The sequence below is a fragment of the Podarcis liolepis genome (assembly GCF_965112155.1).
Source record: "Podarcis liolepis genome assembly, chromosome: 2".
Lineage (NCBI taxonomy): Eukaryota > Metazoa > Chordata > Lepidosauria > Squamata > Lacertidae > Podarcis > Podarcis liolepis.
The window spans coordinates 8,246,814-8,267,545 of record NC_139555.1 but is presented as its reverse complement, the minus strand read 5'-3'; the positions used below and the strand labels follow the sequence as shown (position 1 = coordinate 8,267,545).

Here is a 20,732-nt window from a genome sequence, read left to right as displayed (position 1 = left end):
TTCTGTAAGGATTGGCTGTGCGCTCCAGTTGCCTCTGGGAAACTGACATGAGCAGCTGAACCAAGCAGGATTGATGGGCTCGATAGTGCTTTCTGCAGGGGTTGGCTGTACCCATTGAACCGAGCCATCAGCTGCCACCTGGATGGTGTCACCTGATTGACAGGTGGGTGCTTTCACAAAAATGGCTGAGCAGGTCAAATTGGAACCCCTTGTAGCCCAAGACTTCGCCATGGGCTGAAGGTTCCCCACCGGCAACAATGAAGAAATCATGTGGGAACGACAGGATCGCATGAAAAGGGCTTGGTGGTGGTTTGAAGATCAGAAATGAGTGTCCACATGGCCTGAGCAAAGTTGCAATGCAGACTTAGAATAGGGATCAGTCTCCAAGACAAATGGATTGTGTAGAGCACAAAGCAATAGAAAGCAGGCTCTGTTGAGTAATGGTGATTTTCCTAAGGCTGCTTTGAGCTGGTTCATGTGTTAGGCTTTCTTTGCACAGAACATTGGGAAACCGTGCAAAACTTGCATGTAGAGTGACAGATGTGCCACCCCTTCACAATATCCTTGCCAATGGCCTTCCTAATACAGGGGCTAAAATTAAGGAGCAAACTTCTATGACGGGTTTCCTTTGGTAAGGAGTTTCCAAGAGAAAGGTACCATTATGGAGAAAGCCCTGGATGTCAGGTCCATCCTCTGAGCCTCAAACAACAGGGGCATATACTTGATGAACTTAACGTGCAAGGAGTGCCCAGGATCCAGACTGGGAATTTGTATTATATTACATGTTGCATTGTGGTAGGCATAAACCACAGAGCCTAGGGCTTGCTGATCAGAAGGTCAGTGGTTCAAATTCCCGTGACGGGGTGAGCTCCTGTTGCTCGGTCCCAGCTTCTGCCCACCTAGCAGTTCCCTGGTCCCGCTAACCTAACAGTTCGAAAGCACATCAAAGTGCAAGTAGATAAATAGGTACCGCTCTGGCGGGAAGGTAAACAGCGTTTCTGTGCGCTGCTCTGGTTTGCCAGAAGCAGCTTCGTCATGCTGGCCACATGACCCGGAAGCTGTCTGTGGACAAATGCCGGCTCCCTTGGCCAGTAAAGCCAGGTGAGTGGCGCAACCCCAGTCGTCCGCGACTGGACCTAACGGTCAGGAGTACCTTTAACTTTACCTTTACCTAGCATCTATACACAAGAAAAACGGCTTTGCGATGCTACCATGATGTATAGTTTCATGAGGATTTCATGATAACTCAATGTGTTTTTTAACCTGTTACTTTCTGGTGTGCTGTGAGCATAGCAGCACCTGCCATGAACCGTCAGTCTTAACTCCTTGCGCACAAACTCATCCCCATTTCCTTTACCTCTTTTTAAATCTTCTCCTGTCTTGTCTCATCTTCCTGCTTAAATGACTGAAAATAGAAGGCTGGATTTTTAATAATTCTGCAGAGGCCCACAACTGTAACAATAGGAACATAATTGAATTATTCAAAGCCGCTTTCCTTCCCAATGGTTTTGTGCCACTCAAAGGTCTGACGTAAACTTTGAAACGTTCTTCTAATTTTGCTTATCTTTCTGTTTCCTTCTCTTGCTTATTGTTACTGTGCTAGATCAGGGGTGGGGGCACTTTTCCTCAGCCTAAAGGCCACATTCCCTTCTAGTGAACCTTTTGAGGGCCACATGGCAGTGGTGGGCAGGGGGGAAAGTAGGTGGGGGTCACTTAACAGGGCTAGGTGACATACTGATTATCCTCCAAAACTGGTTTGAAGTCCACATCGTGATAACGGTTTCACCATTTTTGACCAGGCAGTAAATCACCAATCATGGTAGGTGGGTTATGCAAAAATCACAATGTGAGGAAAACTGTGAAGCCGGCCAGTTGCCTCTACATAGCTCCATACTTACTTCAGGCATTGTGATAGATCAGCATATCACAATGTTTAAAAGGTAAAGGGACCCCTGACCATTAGGTCCAGTCGTGACCGTCTCTGGGGTTGCAGTGCTCATCTCGCTTTATTGGCCGAGGGAGCCGGGTTTGTCTGCAGACAGCTTCCGGGTCATGTGGCCAGCATGACTAAGCCGCTTCTGGTGAACCAGAGCAGTGCACAGAAACGCCGTTTACCTTCCCGCAGGAGCGGTACCTATTTATCTACTTGCACTTTGACGTGCTTTCGAACTGCTAGGTTGGCAGGAGCAGGGACCGAGCAACGGGAGCGTGGGAATTCGAACCGCTGACCTTCTGATTGGCAAGTCCTAGGCTCTGTGGTTTAACCCACAGCACCACCAGAATGTTTAGCTGGTGATATATCACAATGTTGAAAACCAGATATCGCCCAGCCCTAGTCACTAATGTAATTTTGTACAGTAGGCTAGTTTTTATACATGCACGACCCTCTGTATCCTTCACCCATCAAGCAAGAGTCAACATCAGAATTCGAGGACCGCTTCTGTTAGCTAATGGTGGTGGGGGTGCCTCTACAGGGGAAGCAGAACTGTAAAACAATCCCCAGTAAAGTCATCGTTAGAGAGCTCACCCTCTGCCCACTGGTCCTCCAAGCTAGGGCCAAATGACACAGATATGGAGAGGGTGCTGTTGTGCTCATGTCCTGCTCTTTGTGGCCTTCTGGTCAGCCACCGGGAGAACAGGATGCTAGAATATATGGGCCACTGGCCTGGTCCAGTGTGGCTTTGCCTGTGTTAAACTTGCCACTTAAATTGGAAGAGAAAGCAGCTGTGTGGGGCCCTGGTGTGGCTCCTTCTCTTGCTCTTTATTTGGGCCCAGCGTCAGGTTTTTGCCAAGCCCCGCCCTCTGACAGCTATTGGGGGCACAACGTTCTCTTTTTTTATATACTGCATATAATTTTTATTACCTTTTCTGTTTCACAATTTAGAATACTCGTTTAAACACCCTTAAAATATCAGTGACTTCCCTTCTTCTCTTTCCATGGTTCATTTTGCATATCATAAAATCCCTGCATGTTTTACATAAACTAAACCACTCAGTATTCCATTATTACATCCATCAAAACTTATTTACACTGCTGAATTTCACTTAATGCTGCCCACGTTTTTAAGTGTACACAATTTCCCCCCTTATATTCAATAAACACTTTCCAATCTTCTCTAAACATATGCTCTTCTTGTTCTCTTGTTCTACAGTGGTGCCTCGCAAGACGAAAAGAATCCGTTCTGTGATTCTCTTCGTCTAGCGGTTTTTTCGTCTTGCGAAGCAAGCCCATTGACGGATTAACGGATTAGCGCTATTAGCGGCTTTTAGCGGCTTATCTGCTGATCGGATCAGCTGATAAGCGGCTTAGCGGCTTAGAAAAGGGGGGGGGAGGAAAAAAACCCAGCAGGAACTCGCAAGACACTGTCGTCATGCGAAGCAAGCCCATAGGAAATTCGTTTTGCGAAGCACCTCCAAAACGGAAAACCCTTTCGTCTAGCGGGTTTTCTCAGCTGATAAGCGGCTTAGCGGCTTAGAAAAGGGGGGGGAGGAAAAAAACCCAGCAGGAACTCGCAAGACACTGTCGTCTTGCGAAGCAAGCCCATAGGAAATTCGTTTTGCGAAGCACCTCCAAAACGGAAAACCCTTTCGTCTAGCGGGTTTTCCGTCTTGCGAGGCATTTGTCTTGCGGGGCACCACTGTATCTGTTAAGTCCGCAAGCAGTGAATATTCCATCAGCTTATGTTGCCATTCTTCTTTAGTTGGGACATCACTCATTTTCCATTTTTGGGCTGGGGCAGGCCATTCTCCATGGAAAGCCAGCCTTGAGCCACATGACTCCCTAGGTCAAGGTAAAGGGACCCCTGACCATTAGGTCCAGTTGTAGCCGACTCTGGGGTTGTGGCGGTCATCTCGCTTTACTGGCTGAGGGAGCCGGCGTACAGCTTCCGGGTCATGTGGCCAGCATGACTAAGCCGCTTCTGGCGAACCAGAGCAGCGCACGGAAACGCCGTTTACCTTCCCACCGGAGTGGTACCTATTTATCTACTAGCACTTTGACGTGCCTTCGAACTGCTAGATTGGCAGGAGCAGGGACCGAGCTCACCCCGTCGCAGGGATTTGAACCGCCGACCTTCTGATCGGCAAGCCCTAGGCTCTGTGGTTTGACCCACAGCGCCACCAACATCCCTACATGACTCCCTACCTCCTTTCAATATCAAAGTGAGCAACTTAAGCCCGCATGTTTAAGGTAATGCCAAGCACCAACGGGCCACTCCATCCAGCTGAGAGCTTGCTCCTAATTTCCTTTACCAATTGACTAATCCAGTCATTGGCTACCCTGCTTGCTTGCTTTCTCTCTGCAGCCTGTCCCTTTCCTCCTTTGTTGCTGTGTTCTTAGCAACAGGATTTTGCTGCTGTTGGGATACGTGGCCAGAGACCCAGTAGTGACCTCTTGCTCTGCCCACCCCCCAGCTGACAGGAATCTACAGCAATTTCCTTGTCCAGGCATATATCCCTAACCTATCATTAATACTTCCTGCAAGCGAGCTTGAAATATTGATGCTAATTGCTCTCCTTGCCAGCACATTAAGCAGGCAGCACTAACGAACCAGGCTCGCTTCTGTGGTGTGGTGTGGTGGTGGTTTCTTAAATAGAGGAGACCTAATGGATCGGCAGAGCCTAGGACTTGCCGATCAGAAGGTCGGCGGTTCGAATCCCTGCGACAGGGTGAGCTCCCATTGCTCGGTCCCTGCTCCTGCCAACCTAGCAGTTCGAAAGCACATCAAAGTGCAAGTAGATAAATAGGTACCACTCTGGCGGGAAGGTAAATGGCGTTTCTGTGCACTGCTCTGGTTTGCCAGAAGCGGCTTAGTCCTGCTGGCCACATGAACCAGAAGCTGTACGCCGGCTCCTCGGCCAATAAAGCGAGATGAGCGCCGCAACCCCAGAGTCGGCCACGACTGGACCTAATGGTCAGGGGTCCCTTTACCTTTAGTGGACTCTAGGCTTAGAGATGGCCGGTGTTACCCAGAATCCTCTTGGTGGTGGTGATGGTTTGTAATGATTGGTACTGGGTACTCCTACAGGCCTGGGTAGCTTCTGTGAAGTCTCGGCAGCGGGGTCCAGGAAGCTTGTAGCCAGTAAGCGAAGACCTCCCTGACTCTCCGTTGCTTTCTTCCTTGCAGGGGGAGCTGTTAAGCCCATGTCGCTGCGACGGGTCTGTCCGCTGCACCCACCAGCCCTGCCTGATTCGCTGGATCAGCGAGAGAGGTTCTTGGAGCTGCGAGCTGTGCTACTTCAAATACCAGGTCTTAGCCATTAGCACAAAGAATCCCTTGCAGGTAAGCACCGAAACGGCTAAAGCCATACCCTACAACATTTCTCTGATGAAAAGCTTACTATTTGTACCCTGTCCACATGACTGGGCTGCCCCAGCCATTCTAGGTGGCTTCAAACATATTAAAAAATACAATAAAACGTTAAACATTTTTTTTACAAACTTCCCTATGCTGGGCTGCCTTCTGATGTCTTGTATAGTTACTTATCTGCTCGGCTCGGGGGTCACATAATTCCATACCCTCCAACATATCTCCAATGAAAATAGGGATGTCCTAAGGAAAAGCGGGACATTCTGGGGTCAAATCGGAAACCGGGACGGCTTCTGTAAATCTGGGGCTGTCCCTGGAATATAGGGACACTTGGAGGGTCTGCTAAAACCCTGGTTGGTGAATTATTTTTTTACCAGCAGGCAACATGTTGCAGGGAGAAGGGGAGTCAACAGCAAAGTATGGCAGATGATGCGCATGTGTGAGAGCACACATACACATCTAGGCCTGCCAAGCAGTCTTAACTACCTCAAAAAAGATTCTGATGGCCGTACATTCCTCACCCATTGTGCTGTGTGGTGCACATTTCACCTGGTGAAGCCTTTATTGCGCTTCAGCATTGCTCCACCAACTGAGGGCATGAAGCATTCAGTGCGCCCCCTGTGATTGCACATTGGAGAAACCTGTTTGCCGTTCTCAAGCCTTCCTCAGTAAGGAGATTAGTAAGTTCTCAAGGAACCTGAGGATATATCCTGTAGCACATTCCAAAAACCACTGTCCTGTGGCATTACCCCCCCCCCCCCGTTCTATTCCCATTACCTGGTTTGGTCACAGGGTGTGGAAAGGAAGCCATGGGAAACAGCAGCATGGGGAATAGTCCTTTTCAGAGTAGACCCATTGAAATTGATGGGTCTAAGTTAGTCATGTCTATCAATTTCAGTGGTTCCTTTCTGAACAGGGCTAGCACTGGCTACAACCCTTGGATCGGGCCGTAATTAATGTTGTTGTTGTTGTTGTTGTTATATACCCCACACATCTGGCTAGGTTCCCCCAGCCACTCTGGGCAGCTCCCAACACATTAAAAACAGAATAAAACATCAAACATTAAAAACTTCCCTAAACAGTTGTATATTTGTAGCAGAATGATTTTTGCCAATGCCCAAGCTCTCCGTATTGCATTTGTTGTGCATCGACGCCCTAAGATGCTGCACCCCTCGGCCTCATGGGAAAATCCCGTCTTGGCTTGTTCTGCCCATCATTTGGCAAAAGCACCTTGCCGGCGTTTGCTCCCATGTGCTGTTTTTCCTCCCCGCCCCCAGTGGCAGGCGATTTCCCTGACGGTGATCGAAAAGGTACAGATCGCAGCCATCATCCTGGGTTCCCTCTTCCTCATCGCCAGCATCTCGTGGCTCATCTGGTCATCGCTCAGCCCCTCGGCCAAGTGGCAGCGGCAGGACCTGCTCTTCCAGATCTGTTATGGGATGTACGGCTTTATGGACATCGTCTGCATAGGTGAGTGAGTCCAGCCAGCCAAGCCTGCTTCCGTTGCTTAAAAAAAAACCAAACGGGAGGGTTCCCCCTGTTTTGCTCTCTCTGCTAGCATGATCCCTGCAGCTTGCTGGATGCAGGGAAAAGGAAAATCAATGCTTCGTCCGCTCTGTGATTCCCTTGTGGAACTCGATGCAAAGGAATTTGATGGTAGATTTCAGGAGATTTCTAACCATTAGGAAAGGCCAGTTCTGAATTAGTGCCTCCTGGCAATAGTCTTGGCAGCCCAGTAACACAGGAAATGAGATTAGGATGGAGAATGTATGCTTCTATTGAGGTCAGAAAGCAGCTCTCTGTAGACAAGTTTTCTTGCATCCTACTTTTGCTTGAGATTGTAACGATTAGCCACCGTGTGTTAAAATCTCCTTCACCCACCTTCCCCAGCCCCTCTGGCGTTATTAAATTGCAGAGCTGTTTGTGTTCCTGGACATCATGCAAGCCTATTGTTACCGCGTTCAGAATTTGTCAGCCCAAAAATCTAAGTAAATCATATATACAGAGAGGGAGAGTTTAAGGATGTGGAAATGGTAAATAGTTACCAATATCTTATTGGGTCCCGGGTGCAGAGGTGGGAGGGGCTGATTAAGATTTCCTTTGGGAAGGACGGGGGCTCCAGTTCTTTGCTTTCCTATTTCCCCCTTGCTAGGGGGGGAATATGGGATGCGGGTGGCGCTGTGGGCTAAACCACAGAGCCTAGGGCAGGGGTCAGCAACCTTTTTCAGCCGGGGGCCGGTCCACCATCCCTCGGACGATCTGGTGGGCCGGACTATATTTTGGGGAAAAAATGGAACAAATTCCTATGCCCCACAAATAACCCAGAGATGCATTTTAAATAAAAGCACACACTCTACTCATGTAAAAACAGGCTGATTCCCAGACCGTCCGCGGGCCGGATTGAGAAGGTGATTGGGCCGCATTCAGCCCACGGGCCTTAGGTTGTCTACCCCTGGTCTAGGGCTCGCCAATCAGAAGGTCGCAGTTCGAATCCCCATGACGGGGTGAGCTCCCTTTGCTCGGTCCCAGCTCCTGCCAACCTAGCAGTTCAAAAGCATGTCAAAGTGCAAGTAGATAAATAGGTACCGCTCCGGCGGGAAGGTAAACGGAGTTTCCGTGCGCGGCTCTGGTTCGCCAGAAGCGGCTTAGTCATGCTGGCCACGTGACCCGGAAGCTGTACGCCGGCTCCGTCGGCCAGTAAAGCGAGATGAGCGCCGCAACCCCAGAGTCATCCGCAACTGGACCTAACGGTCAGGGGTCCCTTTACCCTAGGGGGAAATATACAAAACGAACTGTATCGGTGTTCTTAATTTGCATAGTTTATATAGGGCAATGAATGTATACATACATTCTAGACACAGAATTTTCAAACCCCCAAACTCAGCCCCAGAACCTTTATTCAGAGCCTGGGCCCAGCCCCATGCCTGGTAATGATATTGTGGAGAGTGGTTTCTGAGCCTCTGCAGAGTACCTTGCTTTCGCCACTGATGGCCAGTTGCACCTTAATAGTAATAATAATAATAATAATAATTTTTTATTTATACCCCACCCTCCCCAGCCAAGCCCGGGCTCAGAGCGGCTTACAAGCAATAATAAAAACAAGATGAATGATTACAACTTGAAAACAAAAATAAAATACAACATTAAAATAATGGAACATTAAAATATTAAAATGTAGCCTCATTGCAGGAGAAGGAAAAGAAAAAAGAAAAGGGGGGGGGAGGGAATCAAATTGGCTCCAATCCAAAGGCCAGGCGGAACAACTCTGTCTTACAGGCCCTGCGGAAAGAAATCAGATCCTGCAGGGCCCTGGTCTCATGAGACAGAGCGTTCCACCAAGTTGGGGCCAGTACTGAAAAGGCCCTGGCTCTGGTTGAAGCCAATCTAACTTCCTTAGGGCCTGGGACCACTAGGGTGTTGTTATTTATGGACCTTGAGGCTCTCCGTGGGGCATACCAGGCATACCATACCTTGCCTGAGAATAGGAATAAAAACCTGACAGGAGGGAAGTATGGCTTCCCTGCTGAAGTTAGTCCCAGCACCTTTTATTTTAGAAATTAGCCACTGCTTCTGTGGGGACCATTTGTTTTCCTAGAACCAGGAACATAGGAAGCTGGCTTTATACTGAGTCTGCCCATTGGCCGATCTACAATTGTATCCCCAGCCTGCCAGTCACTCTCCAGGGTTTCACACAGGAGACATTCCCAGCCCTGCCTGGAAAAGCCAGATATTGAATCTGGGACTCCCTACATGCAGAGGAGATGCTCTGCCAGTGAGATACATCTTTCCCCTATAAGTGGCAGGGTCAGTCAAAGCGTAGAATGATTACAGCACAATGCAACGTCTCGCCTGTCCACACACACAAACATCCCAAGGGGCCTGGAGGTGTTTGGAATTTTCTGAGAATCACTTGGAAGCAGGAAAGAGAAAACACACCCACATTCTGAACACAAGGGGAAATGACAGCAAGCTGTAAGACATAGGTCTCCACAGATCTGTATGGGTAAAATGTCGGAATTGGCTCTTAGCGCAGGCTTAACAGACACAAACCAGCCAGCAATGAAACGTTAACAAAAGCCTCAGTGTAGCCTCATTTGAGTTCACCGATTGGGTCTGCATTGCTCCGGGACAGGAGGTAGGAAGTCAAATGACACTGAGATTGGTTCGAAGAAAGAGTTTATTCTGCTCTCTGGATAGCAGAAGGCACTTGCGTGATCAAGTCCACAGCAAGTCCAAAGAAATGACAAGTTTCATGCAGTATATATATCCTCCAGGCACCCTCTCCCTCCTTCCCATATAAATCCAACGATGTCAGCCTATGTACGCAGGTTGACATCACATATGTTCTTGCTCTGGTATTCTTAACCATAAAAGGGAATTCCTTCCTGTACTTCTGACCATAAAAGGATCTTCCTCTTCCTACTCTTATCTTGGAGGAAGAGGTCATCATCTCTGGGAACACGCTTCTGGTGTTGTTCCGGACTTAGGTCTGTGTGTTTTTTGTGATCAGCACATAAGATAAGGTACAGCTGTGTCTTTCTCTGTTCTACTGGTGCAGTCAGGGTCATCCCTGCCGTCACAAACTGATAAAGGAGAGGGCTCTGAGCACGGCCGGGTTTTTGTTTATACATTGACTCAGAGCTCAAGTTAATGGATTTTAGCTAAGGAAAAGTAGGGATTTTGGTGCAGTTCCAAACTGCCTGCATAGTCATTTTTGGGTTTGGGAAACCCATTCCTTCATCAGGATGCCACAGGCTTTAGAAACCCAGCTCTCCTCTCTTAAGGTTTCTAGGCCTCATGGCTACAGAGATGAGTCTTGAAAATGGGATGGCAAAAATTGCTGAAGGATCTGAAACAGTGAGACAGCAGAAGCCGAGACCCATTAAGTGGCTCAAGGACCAATAGCAGGATTTAATTTAAAGGGGAAATATATGTTAAGGTGTAAGCCACAAATTGTGCTTTGACGCACACCGCATTCAGGAAAGTGGTGACACAAATTACCGTATTTTTTGCTCTATAAGACTCACTTTTTCCTTCCTAAAAAGTAAGGGGAAATGTGTGTGCGTCTTATGGAGCGAATGCAGGCTACGCAGCTATCCCAGAAGCCAGAACAGCAAGAGGGATTGCTGCTTTCGCTGTGCAGCGAACCCTCTTGCTGTTCTGGCTTCTGGGATACTTTTTTTCTTGTTTTCCTCCTCCAAAAACTAGGTGCATCTTATGGTCTTATAGAGCGAAAAATACGGTATATCAATTGTCCAATGCCGTAATACACAAATTAGTCCCAGGCCTCTAACTCATGCAGTGTATCTGCTGTGACCCTTGGAGCTAATATCCTCAGAGGAAGGAGGAGCCGCTAGTCATCTAGGCTGGCATGTCATAGTGTAGTTTACTAACCATCCAGTCCTCATCCTCTCCCCACTCTCAACCTCAACACAACCTTCTGGATCCATCTGCCCCCTCACTTCTGTTTCCCCTCTTGTGTGCCAACCGTCTATGGTGACATCAAGTGTAATAAGCCAATCACCCCCCTCTAGATCCCTGGGTGATTTACATAACACAATTCCAGTACTTTTAATACTCAACATGATGATGAGTTCGGGGGAGGGGGGGCAGAGAAATAATGCTGCAATAACCCATGGGTGGGGGGAAATTGGGAACTCAGTTGAACCCATTGTAATGATTATGTGTCGAAGGCTATACATAGCATAGCAAACAGCTTTTCAGAACCAGAGACTCGGAGGCACAGCCACATTCATTTTGTGGTGCATGCATCCCTTTACCGTATTTTTCGCTCTATAAGACACACTTTTCCCCCTTCAAAAATTAAAGGGAAATGTGTGTGCGTCTTATGGAGCGAATGTAGGCTCCTTGGCTTCAGCGATAGCAACGCAAAGCCTCCGAAGCGCAGAGGGAGAGCTCCCCCCGTGCTCCGGAGGCTTTGCGTTGCTTTCGTGTTGCGCTTCGGGGGCTTCAGGCAGCTATCCGCAAGCCTTTTGGAGCGCAGCAGGAGTTCCCGCTGTGCTCTGAAGGCTTGCGGATAGCCGCCTGAAGCCTGGAGAGCGAGAGGGGTCGGTGCACACCGATCCCTATCGCTCTCCGGGCTTCGCTTCGCTGAAGAGGCGCTGCACAGTTTTCCCTCTGTGCAGCGCCCCTTCAGCAAAGCGGGAGGAGAAATGGAAGGGGCTCCGTTTCTCCTGCCGCTTCGCTGAAGGGGCGCTGTGCAGAGAGGGGGAGAATCCCCCCCCCCGTTCTCCCCCTCCTATGGTCCGGTGCGTCCTATAGAGCGAAAAATACGGTCAATATCTATGGTGTTCTGTGGGGCTGCCTGTGGCCACCCATTCAGGGGATGAGCCAGGCCTTCGCTGGCTGCAGCATCAGATGCTCCCAGACCGTTCAATGGTGCTGTGTGCACACATTCATTTAATTGTGTCTTCCCGTGATCTCTGGACGTTTGGACCTGACTTCCTTTTCTGAGTGAAGATATTAATCCAAGTGCCAGATTTATGTTTGTTTTGCGTGTTTGTGTTTTGAAATAGTTCATAAAATACCTTGGGAATGAAGCCTGATTGCTGACAGAATAAAGTTTATGCTTGAACAGCATGGGAGAGATGGGAGACAACTGCTTACAGCAGACGTCCGTGTTGGGCTCAATATGGCCTAGTTGCCATAGTGCCATAAAACCCCTAAATCTGCCTACCTCGGTCGGAGCACGCCAATTTTACAGGTTTTCATGCGCAATCTGTCCCCAGTAAAAGCTGTGAGCAGCCAAGGAAACTAAAGGATGCCTGCCCGATGCAGACCAAAGGTCCACTTTAGCCTGCCATTCTGTTTGTCACAGTGCCAACCCAGATTCTTCCACCGAAGCTCAGAAGCAGGACATGAAAGAAGTAATAATAAGAATAAGAATAATTTATTCTTTGTACCCCGCACATCTGGCTGGGTCTCCCCAGCCACTCTGGGCGGCTTCCACAAAAACCAAAAATACACTAATATGTCATACATTAAAAACTTCCCTAACCAGGGCTGCCTTAAGATGTCTTCTGAATGTCAGGTTGTTTATCTCTTTGACATCTGATGGGAGAGTGTTCCACAGGGCGGGCGCCACTACCAACAAGGCCCTCTGCCTGGTTCCCTGTAACTTGGCTTCTCGCAGTGAGGGAACCGCCAGAAGGCCCTTGGCGCTGGACCTCAGCGTCCGGGCAGAACGATGGGGGTGGAGACGCTCCTTCAGGTATACTGGGCCGAGGCCGTTTAGGGCTTTAAAGGTCAACACCAACACTTTGAATTGTGCTCTGAAACGTACTGGGAGCCAATGCAGATCTCTCAGGAACGGTGTTATGTGGTCCCGGCGGCCACTCCCAGTCACCAGTCTAGCTGCCGCATTCTGGATTAATTGCAGTTTTTGGGTCACCTTGAAAGGTAGCCCCACGTAGAGCGCGTTGCAGTAGTCCAAGCGGGAGATAACTAGAGCATGCACCACTCTGGTGAGACAGTCCGCAGGCAGGTAGGGTCTTAGCCTGCGTACCAGGTGGAGCTGGTAGACATGCAAAGCCTTGCACTCTGCCACTGAGCTTAATAGCCACTAGGTTCTCAGAGCCAAGGTCCCTGGTTCAAGCACTGTGCTCCTGGGAAACCGCGATATTATTTAGATGCATGTTTAATCTGTTCAGTGGGCCGCAGTTAACCTTTTCTCCAAAGGTGTGTCCTGATGAGAAGATTGGCGGCAGCTTTTGTGTCATGTGCCTTTGTCGATGGCCTCGTGCGTGGTTGAAGGCGTGGGCGGCATAATTAGGGCTTGGTATGCCCTGTGGCTGCCTTTGCCTTTGGGTTCCTCAGCAGATGGCTAGAGATTTTACCTCCAGCACCGCACACCGTCAAAGGGAGAGAAAGCCTTTTTTAATTGGAAGCCAATGACATTCACTAAAGAGGCCAAGCCGCGTTTGTGGCACTGATGGATGAGCTCTGGCAAGACAGAATGATAACAGCTAGGCCCCTTGTGGGAAGCGAGCGGTGCGCTGTCATTGGGAAATGAATGAATGACTTTTCCATTTCCCATTGATTCAACAGGGACACGTGTCGCATGGTAATGACCCACGATAGAGGATGGCGGGAGCACAATTGATTGTCCCTGGGTGGCATCCAGTTGGGAGATGGTATTTATAACTCGCTGGTCTCTTGGAGTTCCAGAATATGTTGCGGGGGGGGGGGAGAGGGATTATTTTTCAACACGCACAGAAATAAGGAAACAAAAAAAAGGCGTTACAGACATATCGTCCTCTAGGTAAAGGTAAAGGGACCCCTGACCATTAGGTCCAGTCATGGCCAACTCTGGGGTTGCGGCGCTCATCTCGTTTTATTGGCTGAGGGAGCCGGCGTACAGCTTCCGGGTCATGTGGCCAGCATGCCTAAGCCGCTTCTGGCAAACCAGAGCAGCGCACGAAAACTCCGTTTACCTTCCCGCCGGAGCGGTACCTATTTATCTACTTGCACTGAACTGCTAGGTTGGCAGGAGCAGGGACCGAGCAATGGGAGCTCACCCCATTGCGGGGATTTGAACCACCAACCTTCTGATCGGCAAGTCCTAGGCTCTGTGGTTTAACCCACAGAGCTACCCACGTCCCCCATGTCGCCCTCTGTATGCATGTTATTATCTATCAAACTTCTGTCACAACCTTATTCCAAAACACGGAATGCATCCCTCAGAAATTCCTGCAAATAAACCTTCCCAGACTCTGCACCTTCCTGATGTTCTGGACTATACCTGTCATTAACCCCAGCCAAAGGGCCTGACTGGCTGAGACTGTTGCGTGTTGTACCACACAAGGGCCTTGCTAATGGGGGTCAACACTCAAGGGCACCAATTCCGCTGTAATTGTATCAACATTGCTAATTTATTGATATGCATAGTTCACAAAGACTCGTGATGCTGATTTAGCCAGGTTTTCAATATTTTGGGAAAGTTTCCCTGCAACATTCAGTCTTGCGGAATTATTTTATATGCCAATTCCCTAAGCGTGACGTTAACATAATATTTTGGCATGCTCCAAAGAAGAGGAGACAGGTGGAACTTACTTGATTATCTCCGAAATAATGATATTTACCTATTTCTAAAGGTTTCATATTATTTCACACTCCCGCCAAATATATTTCATATTTGCTTAATCACAAAACCACCATTTCCTAGATGTTTGTTTATTCACTCTCCTGAGTCTGCACGATCCGTAAAGGCAGTTTCCATGTCATGAAATAATACATTTACACCCTTTTGTTACCAAGAATCTGGTCTGTGCCTTATCATAGGGAGGAAGGGTCCTTTTTACATGTAATATTATGTCTCTGCCACCATCATTTGTACATTTGTAGTGACTGGCTCAAAGCCACCCAGTTAGTTTCATGGCCAGTTGGGGATTTGAACCCTGTTTTCTTCCAGGTTCTAATTTGATACTCTAACCACTGTGCCCAGTGGCATACCTAGGGGTTGCCCTCTGCCAAGAGTGCGGTCCCAGGAGGTTGCAAAAATCGCACCTCTCTGCTCTGGCTTGGAGTGACTCGGAGCTCACCTGCCTGTCCGCACACTCCTTGGGGAGTCCTCCACTGCTCTGGGTCGCTGGGTAAGGTGCACAGACTCATCTGCAAAGGGCACAAGGGACGTGGGCACAGATACATCTCCTTGCCGAGGGTGCAAGGGAGCCTGGGTACGCTTCTGACTATGCCACTTGTTGTGCCACAGAGCAATATAAGCAAAATACGAGTCCCTGCCCCAAGGGCCTTCACATTTAAATCTCAGCACATGGGAAAGAAAGGGAGGGGAAGTAAGTAAGAGGGAGAGTTCGTAGCATAAAGCAGTTATATCTTCTTGAGCTTTTGTTGCCCTTAGTTCATGAATGCCAGACTAAAACTGATTCTTGGCCTGGGTTCCATGAAAATGGAAAATGAAAGCTGATGTTTTGTTTTGTTTTTTAATCTGGGTAGGGAATAGGAGCAAAACTGCACATAACTTAATCCAAAATCTACCCAGGGAACTGCCAGGAAAGCTCAACACCCCACGCTCAAGAAATACATTTGTGCAGAAACATATAATGCATGCAAATATGCTTAACTTAAACGGCTCGATATGCAGGTTTTATTTTGGGTAGGTGGTTGGGGCGTAGGAAAAGATGCGGCCTAATAACTAGAGGAGGGACGCGGGTGGCACCGTGGGTTAAACCACAGAGCCTAGGGCTTGCTGATCAGAAGGTCGGCGGTTCAAATCCCCACGACAGGGTGAGCTCCCGTTACGGTCCCAGCTCCTGCCAACCTAGCAGTTCGAAAGCACGTCAAAGTGCAAGTAGATAAATAGGTACCACTCCGGTGGGAAGGTAAAAGGCGTTTCCGTGCGCTGCTCTGGTTCGCCAGAAGCGGCTTAGTCATGCTGGCCACATGACCCGGAAGATGTCTGCGGACAAACGCTGGCTCCCTCGGCCAATAAAGCGAGATGAGCACTGCAACCCCAGAGTCGGTCACGACTGGACCTAATGATCAGGGGTCTCTTTACCTTTACCCTTAATAACTAGTGGCCAGGAGAAACAGCTAGGTGACAAGTCTTGCAAGACAGAGGATCTGTGCCCTGTGGATACTTTTCCAATATCCCTTCACAAATCATGAGGACAAGCTATAAACAGAATTACTTGGCCGTGCAAATGATTGTGCAAGGCGCAGTCTCTTCTTGTACAACAGCCCTGTGAAATGGCTTTGGGTTGAGTGATGGTACCTTGCCCAAAGCCACCCAGAAAGCTTTGTTCCTGAGCAGAGACTTGAACCTGGGTCTTCCCCCGTCCAAACGCATATGTGCAGGCCCTGCGTGGAAATCGCATGAGCATGCCCAAAACTACAGGAGAGAAATTATTCCAGTGACACGGGTGCTTTGTGGCAAAGTGACGAACTCAGGCTAAGCTGGAGGTGGAAATGGATCGAGGTGCGATCCAGATGAACTCAGACCTCACCTCTTACAGTGGTACCTTGGTTCTCAAACTTAATCCGTTCTAGGAGTCTGTTCCAAAACCAAAGCATTCCAAAACCAAGTGCGATTTCCCATAGTAATGCAAAATGGATTAATCCGTTCCAGACTTTTAAAAACAACCCCTAAAACAGCAATTTAACATGAATTTTACTATCTAGCAAGACCATTGATCCATAAAATGAAAACAATAAACAATGTACTGCAGTCACACAATCAATCAATCAGTAGCTGAACTGGGTTCCACGCAGTAACAACAAAAAGAGCCGCAAAAACAAAATGCTAAATAAATAGCAAAAACAGACAGACCTCAGACAGACTCAAAACGGAAGTGTGGCACTCAAATCGGAAGAGTAACACTCAAAACAGAGCATGTTCGGCCTCTGGAAAAAAGTTGGCAAACCAGAACACTTCCGGGTTTGCAGTGTTTGGGTTCCAAATTTTTGAGTACCAAGGAATTTGAGACCCAAGGTACCACTGTATTTATTTGTTCATTTGCTTATATAGTACCCTCAACCTGTGTTGTGCAAGAAGGCAGTTCCCTGCCCTGAGGAGCATCCAATCTGAAGTTTGATAGAAGAAAGGGAGGGATGTGGCAAGTGGGTGAAATAATGTGCCATCACTCCAATTGCATGTGTTTGGCCTTGGTTAGAGGCTTAGGCTGCAGTCCTAACCCTGTTTAACCAGTGAGGAAGCCCCATTGACGTACCGTTTTTTTCGCTCCATAAGACGCACCTAGTTTTTAGAGGAGGAAAACAAGAAAATAATATATTCTGAACGAAACAGTGGATGTATGATTTTTGTGGTTCATGCTGTGGCCACAGACATGATATGTGATTTGATGGTGAGTTTGGGGTAGCCCAATGCAAAAATCCTGAGAATCCATGTGGATCCGTGCTTTGTAACCACGTTTTTGTGCCATTGCGGCCCCACGAAACAATGGATGCATGATTTTTTGGTGCAGGCTGTAGCCATGGACATGCTATGTGATCTGATGGTGAATTTGGGGTGACCCAGTACAAACATCCTGAGGATCCATGTGCTTTTACCTCCCCCCTCCCAGGCAGCCTCCTTTATTGCTAGAGTCCCTTATCTCCCCTCCCGATCGCTTGCTGATCAGCTGATCAGCGGCTTTGTTTCAACACCCCCTTTCCCTCTTTCTTTTTAGGAGGAAAAAAGTGCGTCTTATGGAGCGAAAAATACGGTACTTCTGGGTAGACAAGCTTAGGACTGTGCCCTAAAGTGTAGCAAGGGAACCTGGGTTGTGCCAAAGGCTCCAAGGGATGGATTGAGGAAGGATTTGGTGCAAGTGAGAGGGAGGGGTCACACGGGTGTGTGCTGGGAGGCAGTTCCAAGCACATGGGACAGCAAGGGAGAAAGGCAACTGGAATTCCTTGCGGGAGCAAGAGCGGTGACTGGTGGTGGTGGTGGAGGGGCTCTGGACTTGGGCAGAGATTTGTTGCTGGGATGATATGAACAAAGAGATCGACCACAAAGCGGACTGGAAGCCAACATAGCAATTTCAGGAGATATGGGTCAGAGCAAGGAGTGAGGCGAATGCGTTTGTCAGAGTGCCTGATAAAAGTGAAGGGACATAGGTAAAACCACAGAAGGGTGGAGAGGAGAAGGTTGCAAGAGAAGATGAAAAGCAGGGTGAGGGTCAGAGTTTCTTGAGTCTTTGCTGAAGAGCAGAAGAGACAAAGAAGGGCTGTATTTTTGTGATGTGCTTGAATATGGGGAACAAAGGAGAGTGAGGAGTCAAAGATCAAGCCAACATGATGAGAGGCTAAAAGAAACTGAGGTGCCTTATTGGACCCTATTTTCAGAGTTCCCCCAGCCCTGAACCCAGGCAACCATCTTATATTTCCTTCCTTCTTTCGACAGGCTTGATTATCCACGAAGGCTCCTCGGTGTATCGAATATTCAAGCGTTGGCAAGCGGTGAACCAGCAGTGGAAGGTGCTGAACTACGACAAAGCCAAGGACCTAGGGGAACCAATTGGCGGGAGCACAAAGCCCGGAGGGCGGAATTCACGGACGAACCCCTCCTCGGGGAGTGAGAGGACCTCCCAGCGGGGCCAGCGGGTTAGGACTATTTTGAACCATCACTGTGGTTATACAATTCTGCACATTCTCAGCCACCTGCGGCCTAACGAACATCGCGGGGGCTCCAGTTCCAGCCGCGAGGTTGTCATGAGGGTCACGACGGTATAATAACAGCCTACGGGGCCTTTGCCAGGAGGGAGAGGCTCCACGGTTCCCATGGAAGGAAGAAGCTGATGCCTTCATCTTCCGCACAGGCTCCATTCCGAGCCCTTACGGGGCGGGCCGCACGCTGTATACTGTCCGACGCAGGAGGTTTGCCCGGTTCCGTGGTGTTGCCGCCGCAGACCCCACCCGCCTCTTCCTTGTTGTGCGTGGGGAGTGCCTCAACTTGGTTGCACCTTCCTGCCCTCCCATCAATGTGAATTTTTTTTCTTTCTCTCTCCATCCAGCTTGTGGTGAAAGGAGAGACAACCCCCCTCCCCCCCCCTCAAAAAAACCCCCTGACCCTCCTTTGTTATGACTAAACTCCTTGGAAGTGTGGTGGGGTTTTTATTTATTTATTTATTTATTTAATTTTTTTAAAAATCAAAACAACAACACACACACAAAAAAAAACAACAACCAGCCCCTGCCTGGTTCCTTCTGAACGAGTCTCGGCGCCAACCAATCCAGATATTTGAAAACATTTTTACCTCATCTTTCAAAGGAAATCCTGCCAGAAGACCCATCCTGCCTTTCCAACCCATCCCATTGGTCTCTCTGACTGGGAGACACCAACCAGAGAGGTTCTGAACTTTTACCCATCCCTCCAAAATAATAATGGTGCAATAAACATGTTTCTTAAAGCAAAATGGCATCTTGCAATAAGATATATTACCTGTGCATTTCATCTTTAATTTAATGCATGGAAATCTCTTTCTCTTCCTCCCTCTGCCCCTCTTCTTTTCTCCTTCTCTCTGACAATGGAAGGATAAAGAATTGTTTATATACATGAAGGTGTCCTTCAGTTGCGTTGTTCGCTTTCCGTTTAAAAAGTCTGTTCCAGTCAGGTCAGGGTATGTGCAATGTGTCATCTAGCGGGCATGTGGAGATGATGGGGGACATTTATGCAGCGAAGGGATCCCTTTGCGTTAACTTTTAGGACAGGGATGGGGAATCTAAGGAGTATTCAATGTCAAAAACTCTATTTGTGGGGAAATAATACATTAGTGAGGAGTTCCAGGCTAACCTCCCTGATATCTTAGAATTTTACATTCAGGAAGGGTTTCCTTTAAAAAAAAAAGTGCAGACACATCCATACAATTTAAGAGCAGGAACACCCTGCATTCTGAAGTCTTATGGTCCCAAGAGAGCTCTACTGTATGCGTGTCTGAATCTCACAATTGCCTTGACGATATGAAATCCTAGTAGCCATTCTGCAAAGTGAATACATGCCCGGGTGCAAACCTTCCATACTTGATTCTTCTGAGTGTGATTCTGAGTTGCATTGGCATATCATGCATGTACAGTATTTTAAAGGCAGCCTAAACATCCAGCCCGATCTCCACGCCTGGAAGAATATTCACCACTGAGAGGAAGATTCTGCAACCGGAATGCATTTATGCAAATTAAGCATATTATGCAAATTTTTGCGACATTGTTAAGACTGGCTGTATGGAATGTGGAGTTTCTTTTCTGAATAAAAGATTAGGCTGGGGGTTCTCGATGCAACAGAAACACCAAGGCGATGGAAGAATGGAGTAAGAGTGGGCCTTGTGCTTTATAAACACGATCCCAGAGCTACAACCCTACTTTCTTTCTGAAACCTGCCAGAAAGCAGCCACAAAATGACCCAAAATACAGGTCCTTGCAGTATAGGGATGGATGGTGTATGTGATGTGAATTTTCTTAGTCCCAGGACAGTCTCTGCAGTTTACACATCTCGTCCTCTAGTCTGAAATACAAAATAGGTGAATTTCTATCTTTTATTGGGCCAACACAGAGATTGCAGCTGGAGATGGCTGCTGATCCTAATCTTTGACTATCGTGTAGCTATCAATAGGTTTCTTCAGGAAGTCTGTATCTGTAGGAACCTCTGGAATTTTGACACTCTTCTGCAGAAACAAATGCAAATGTTTGTTCATGGAACAGTTGAGTCTATGTAGCCCCAGGCAGCAGTTTCCAAAGCATCGATTTCGGTTTTAAGGATATCAGGGAAAATGCTCGCTCAATGTGGGTGATGAGGAGGGGGAGACAGGCAGTGGAACCAAACAACAAGGGATCTTTCAGAAACCCCATCAGTGAATGTATAAAAAAGTTGACTAGATCATTGCTTGTGAGGGATGGTCTAGGTAGAATTAATCCTCTTGGGAAGTTGTGAGGAGAGAAATCAGATGAGAGAAA

General features: G+C 48.1%; 1 protein-coding gene across 1 annotated transcript in view; it reads left to right on the top strand.

The window, feature by feature from the left end:
* MARCHF9 (membrane associated ring-CH-type finger 9) overlaps positions 1 to 19,201 on the top strand; it is a gene marked incomplete at its 5' end in the record, with an annotated part of 49,025 nt that extends 29,824 nt beyond the window's left edge. The window contains 3 exons of the mRNA XM_083485213.1: positions 5,127 to 5,282; positions 6,587 to 6,779; positions 18,190 to 19,201. Of these exons, the coding sequence (XP_083341339.1) occupies positions 5,127 to 5,282; positions 6,587 to 6,779; positions 18,190 to 18,518 (678 nt within the window). The 3' untranslated portion in view covers positions 18,519 to 19,201. The remainder of the gene's footprint in view (positions 1 to 5,126; positions 5,283 to 6,586; positions 6,780 to 18,189) is intronic.
* Positions 19,202 to 20,732: the final 1,531 nt, after the last annotated feature.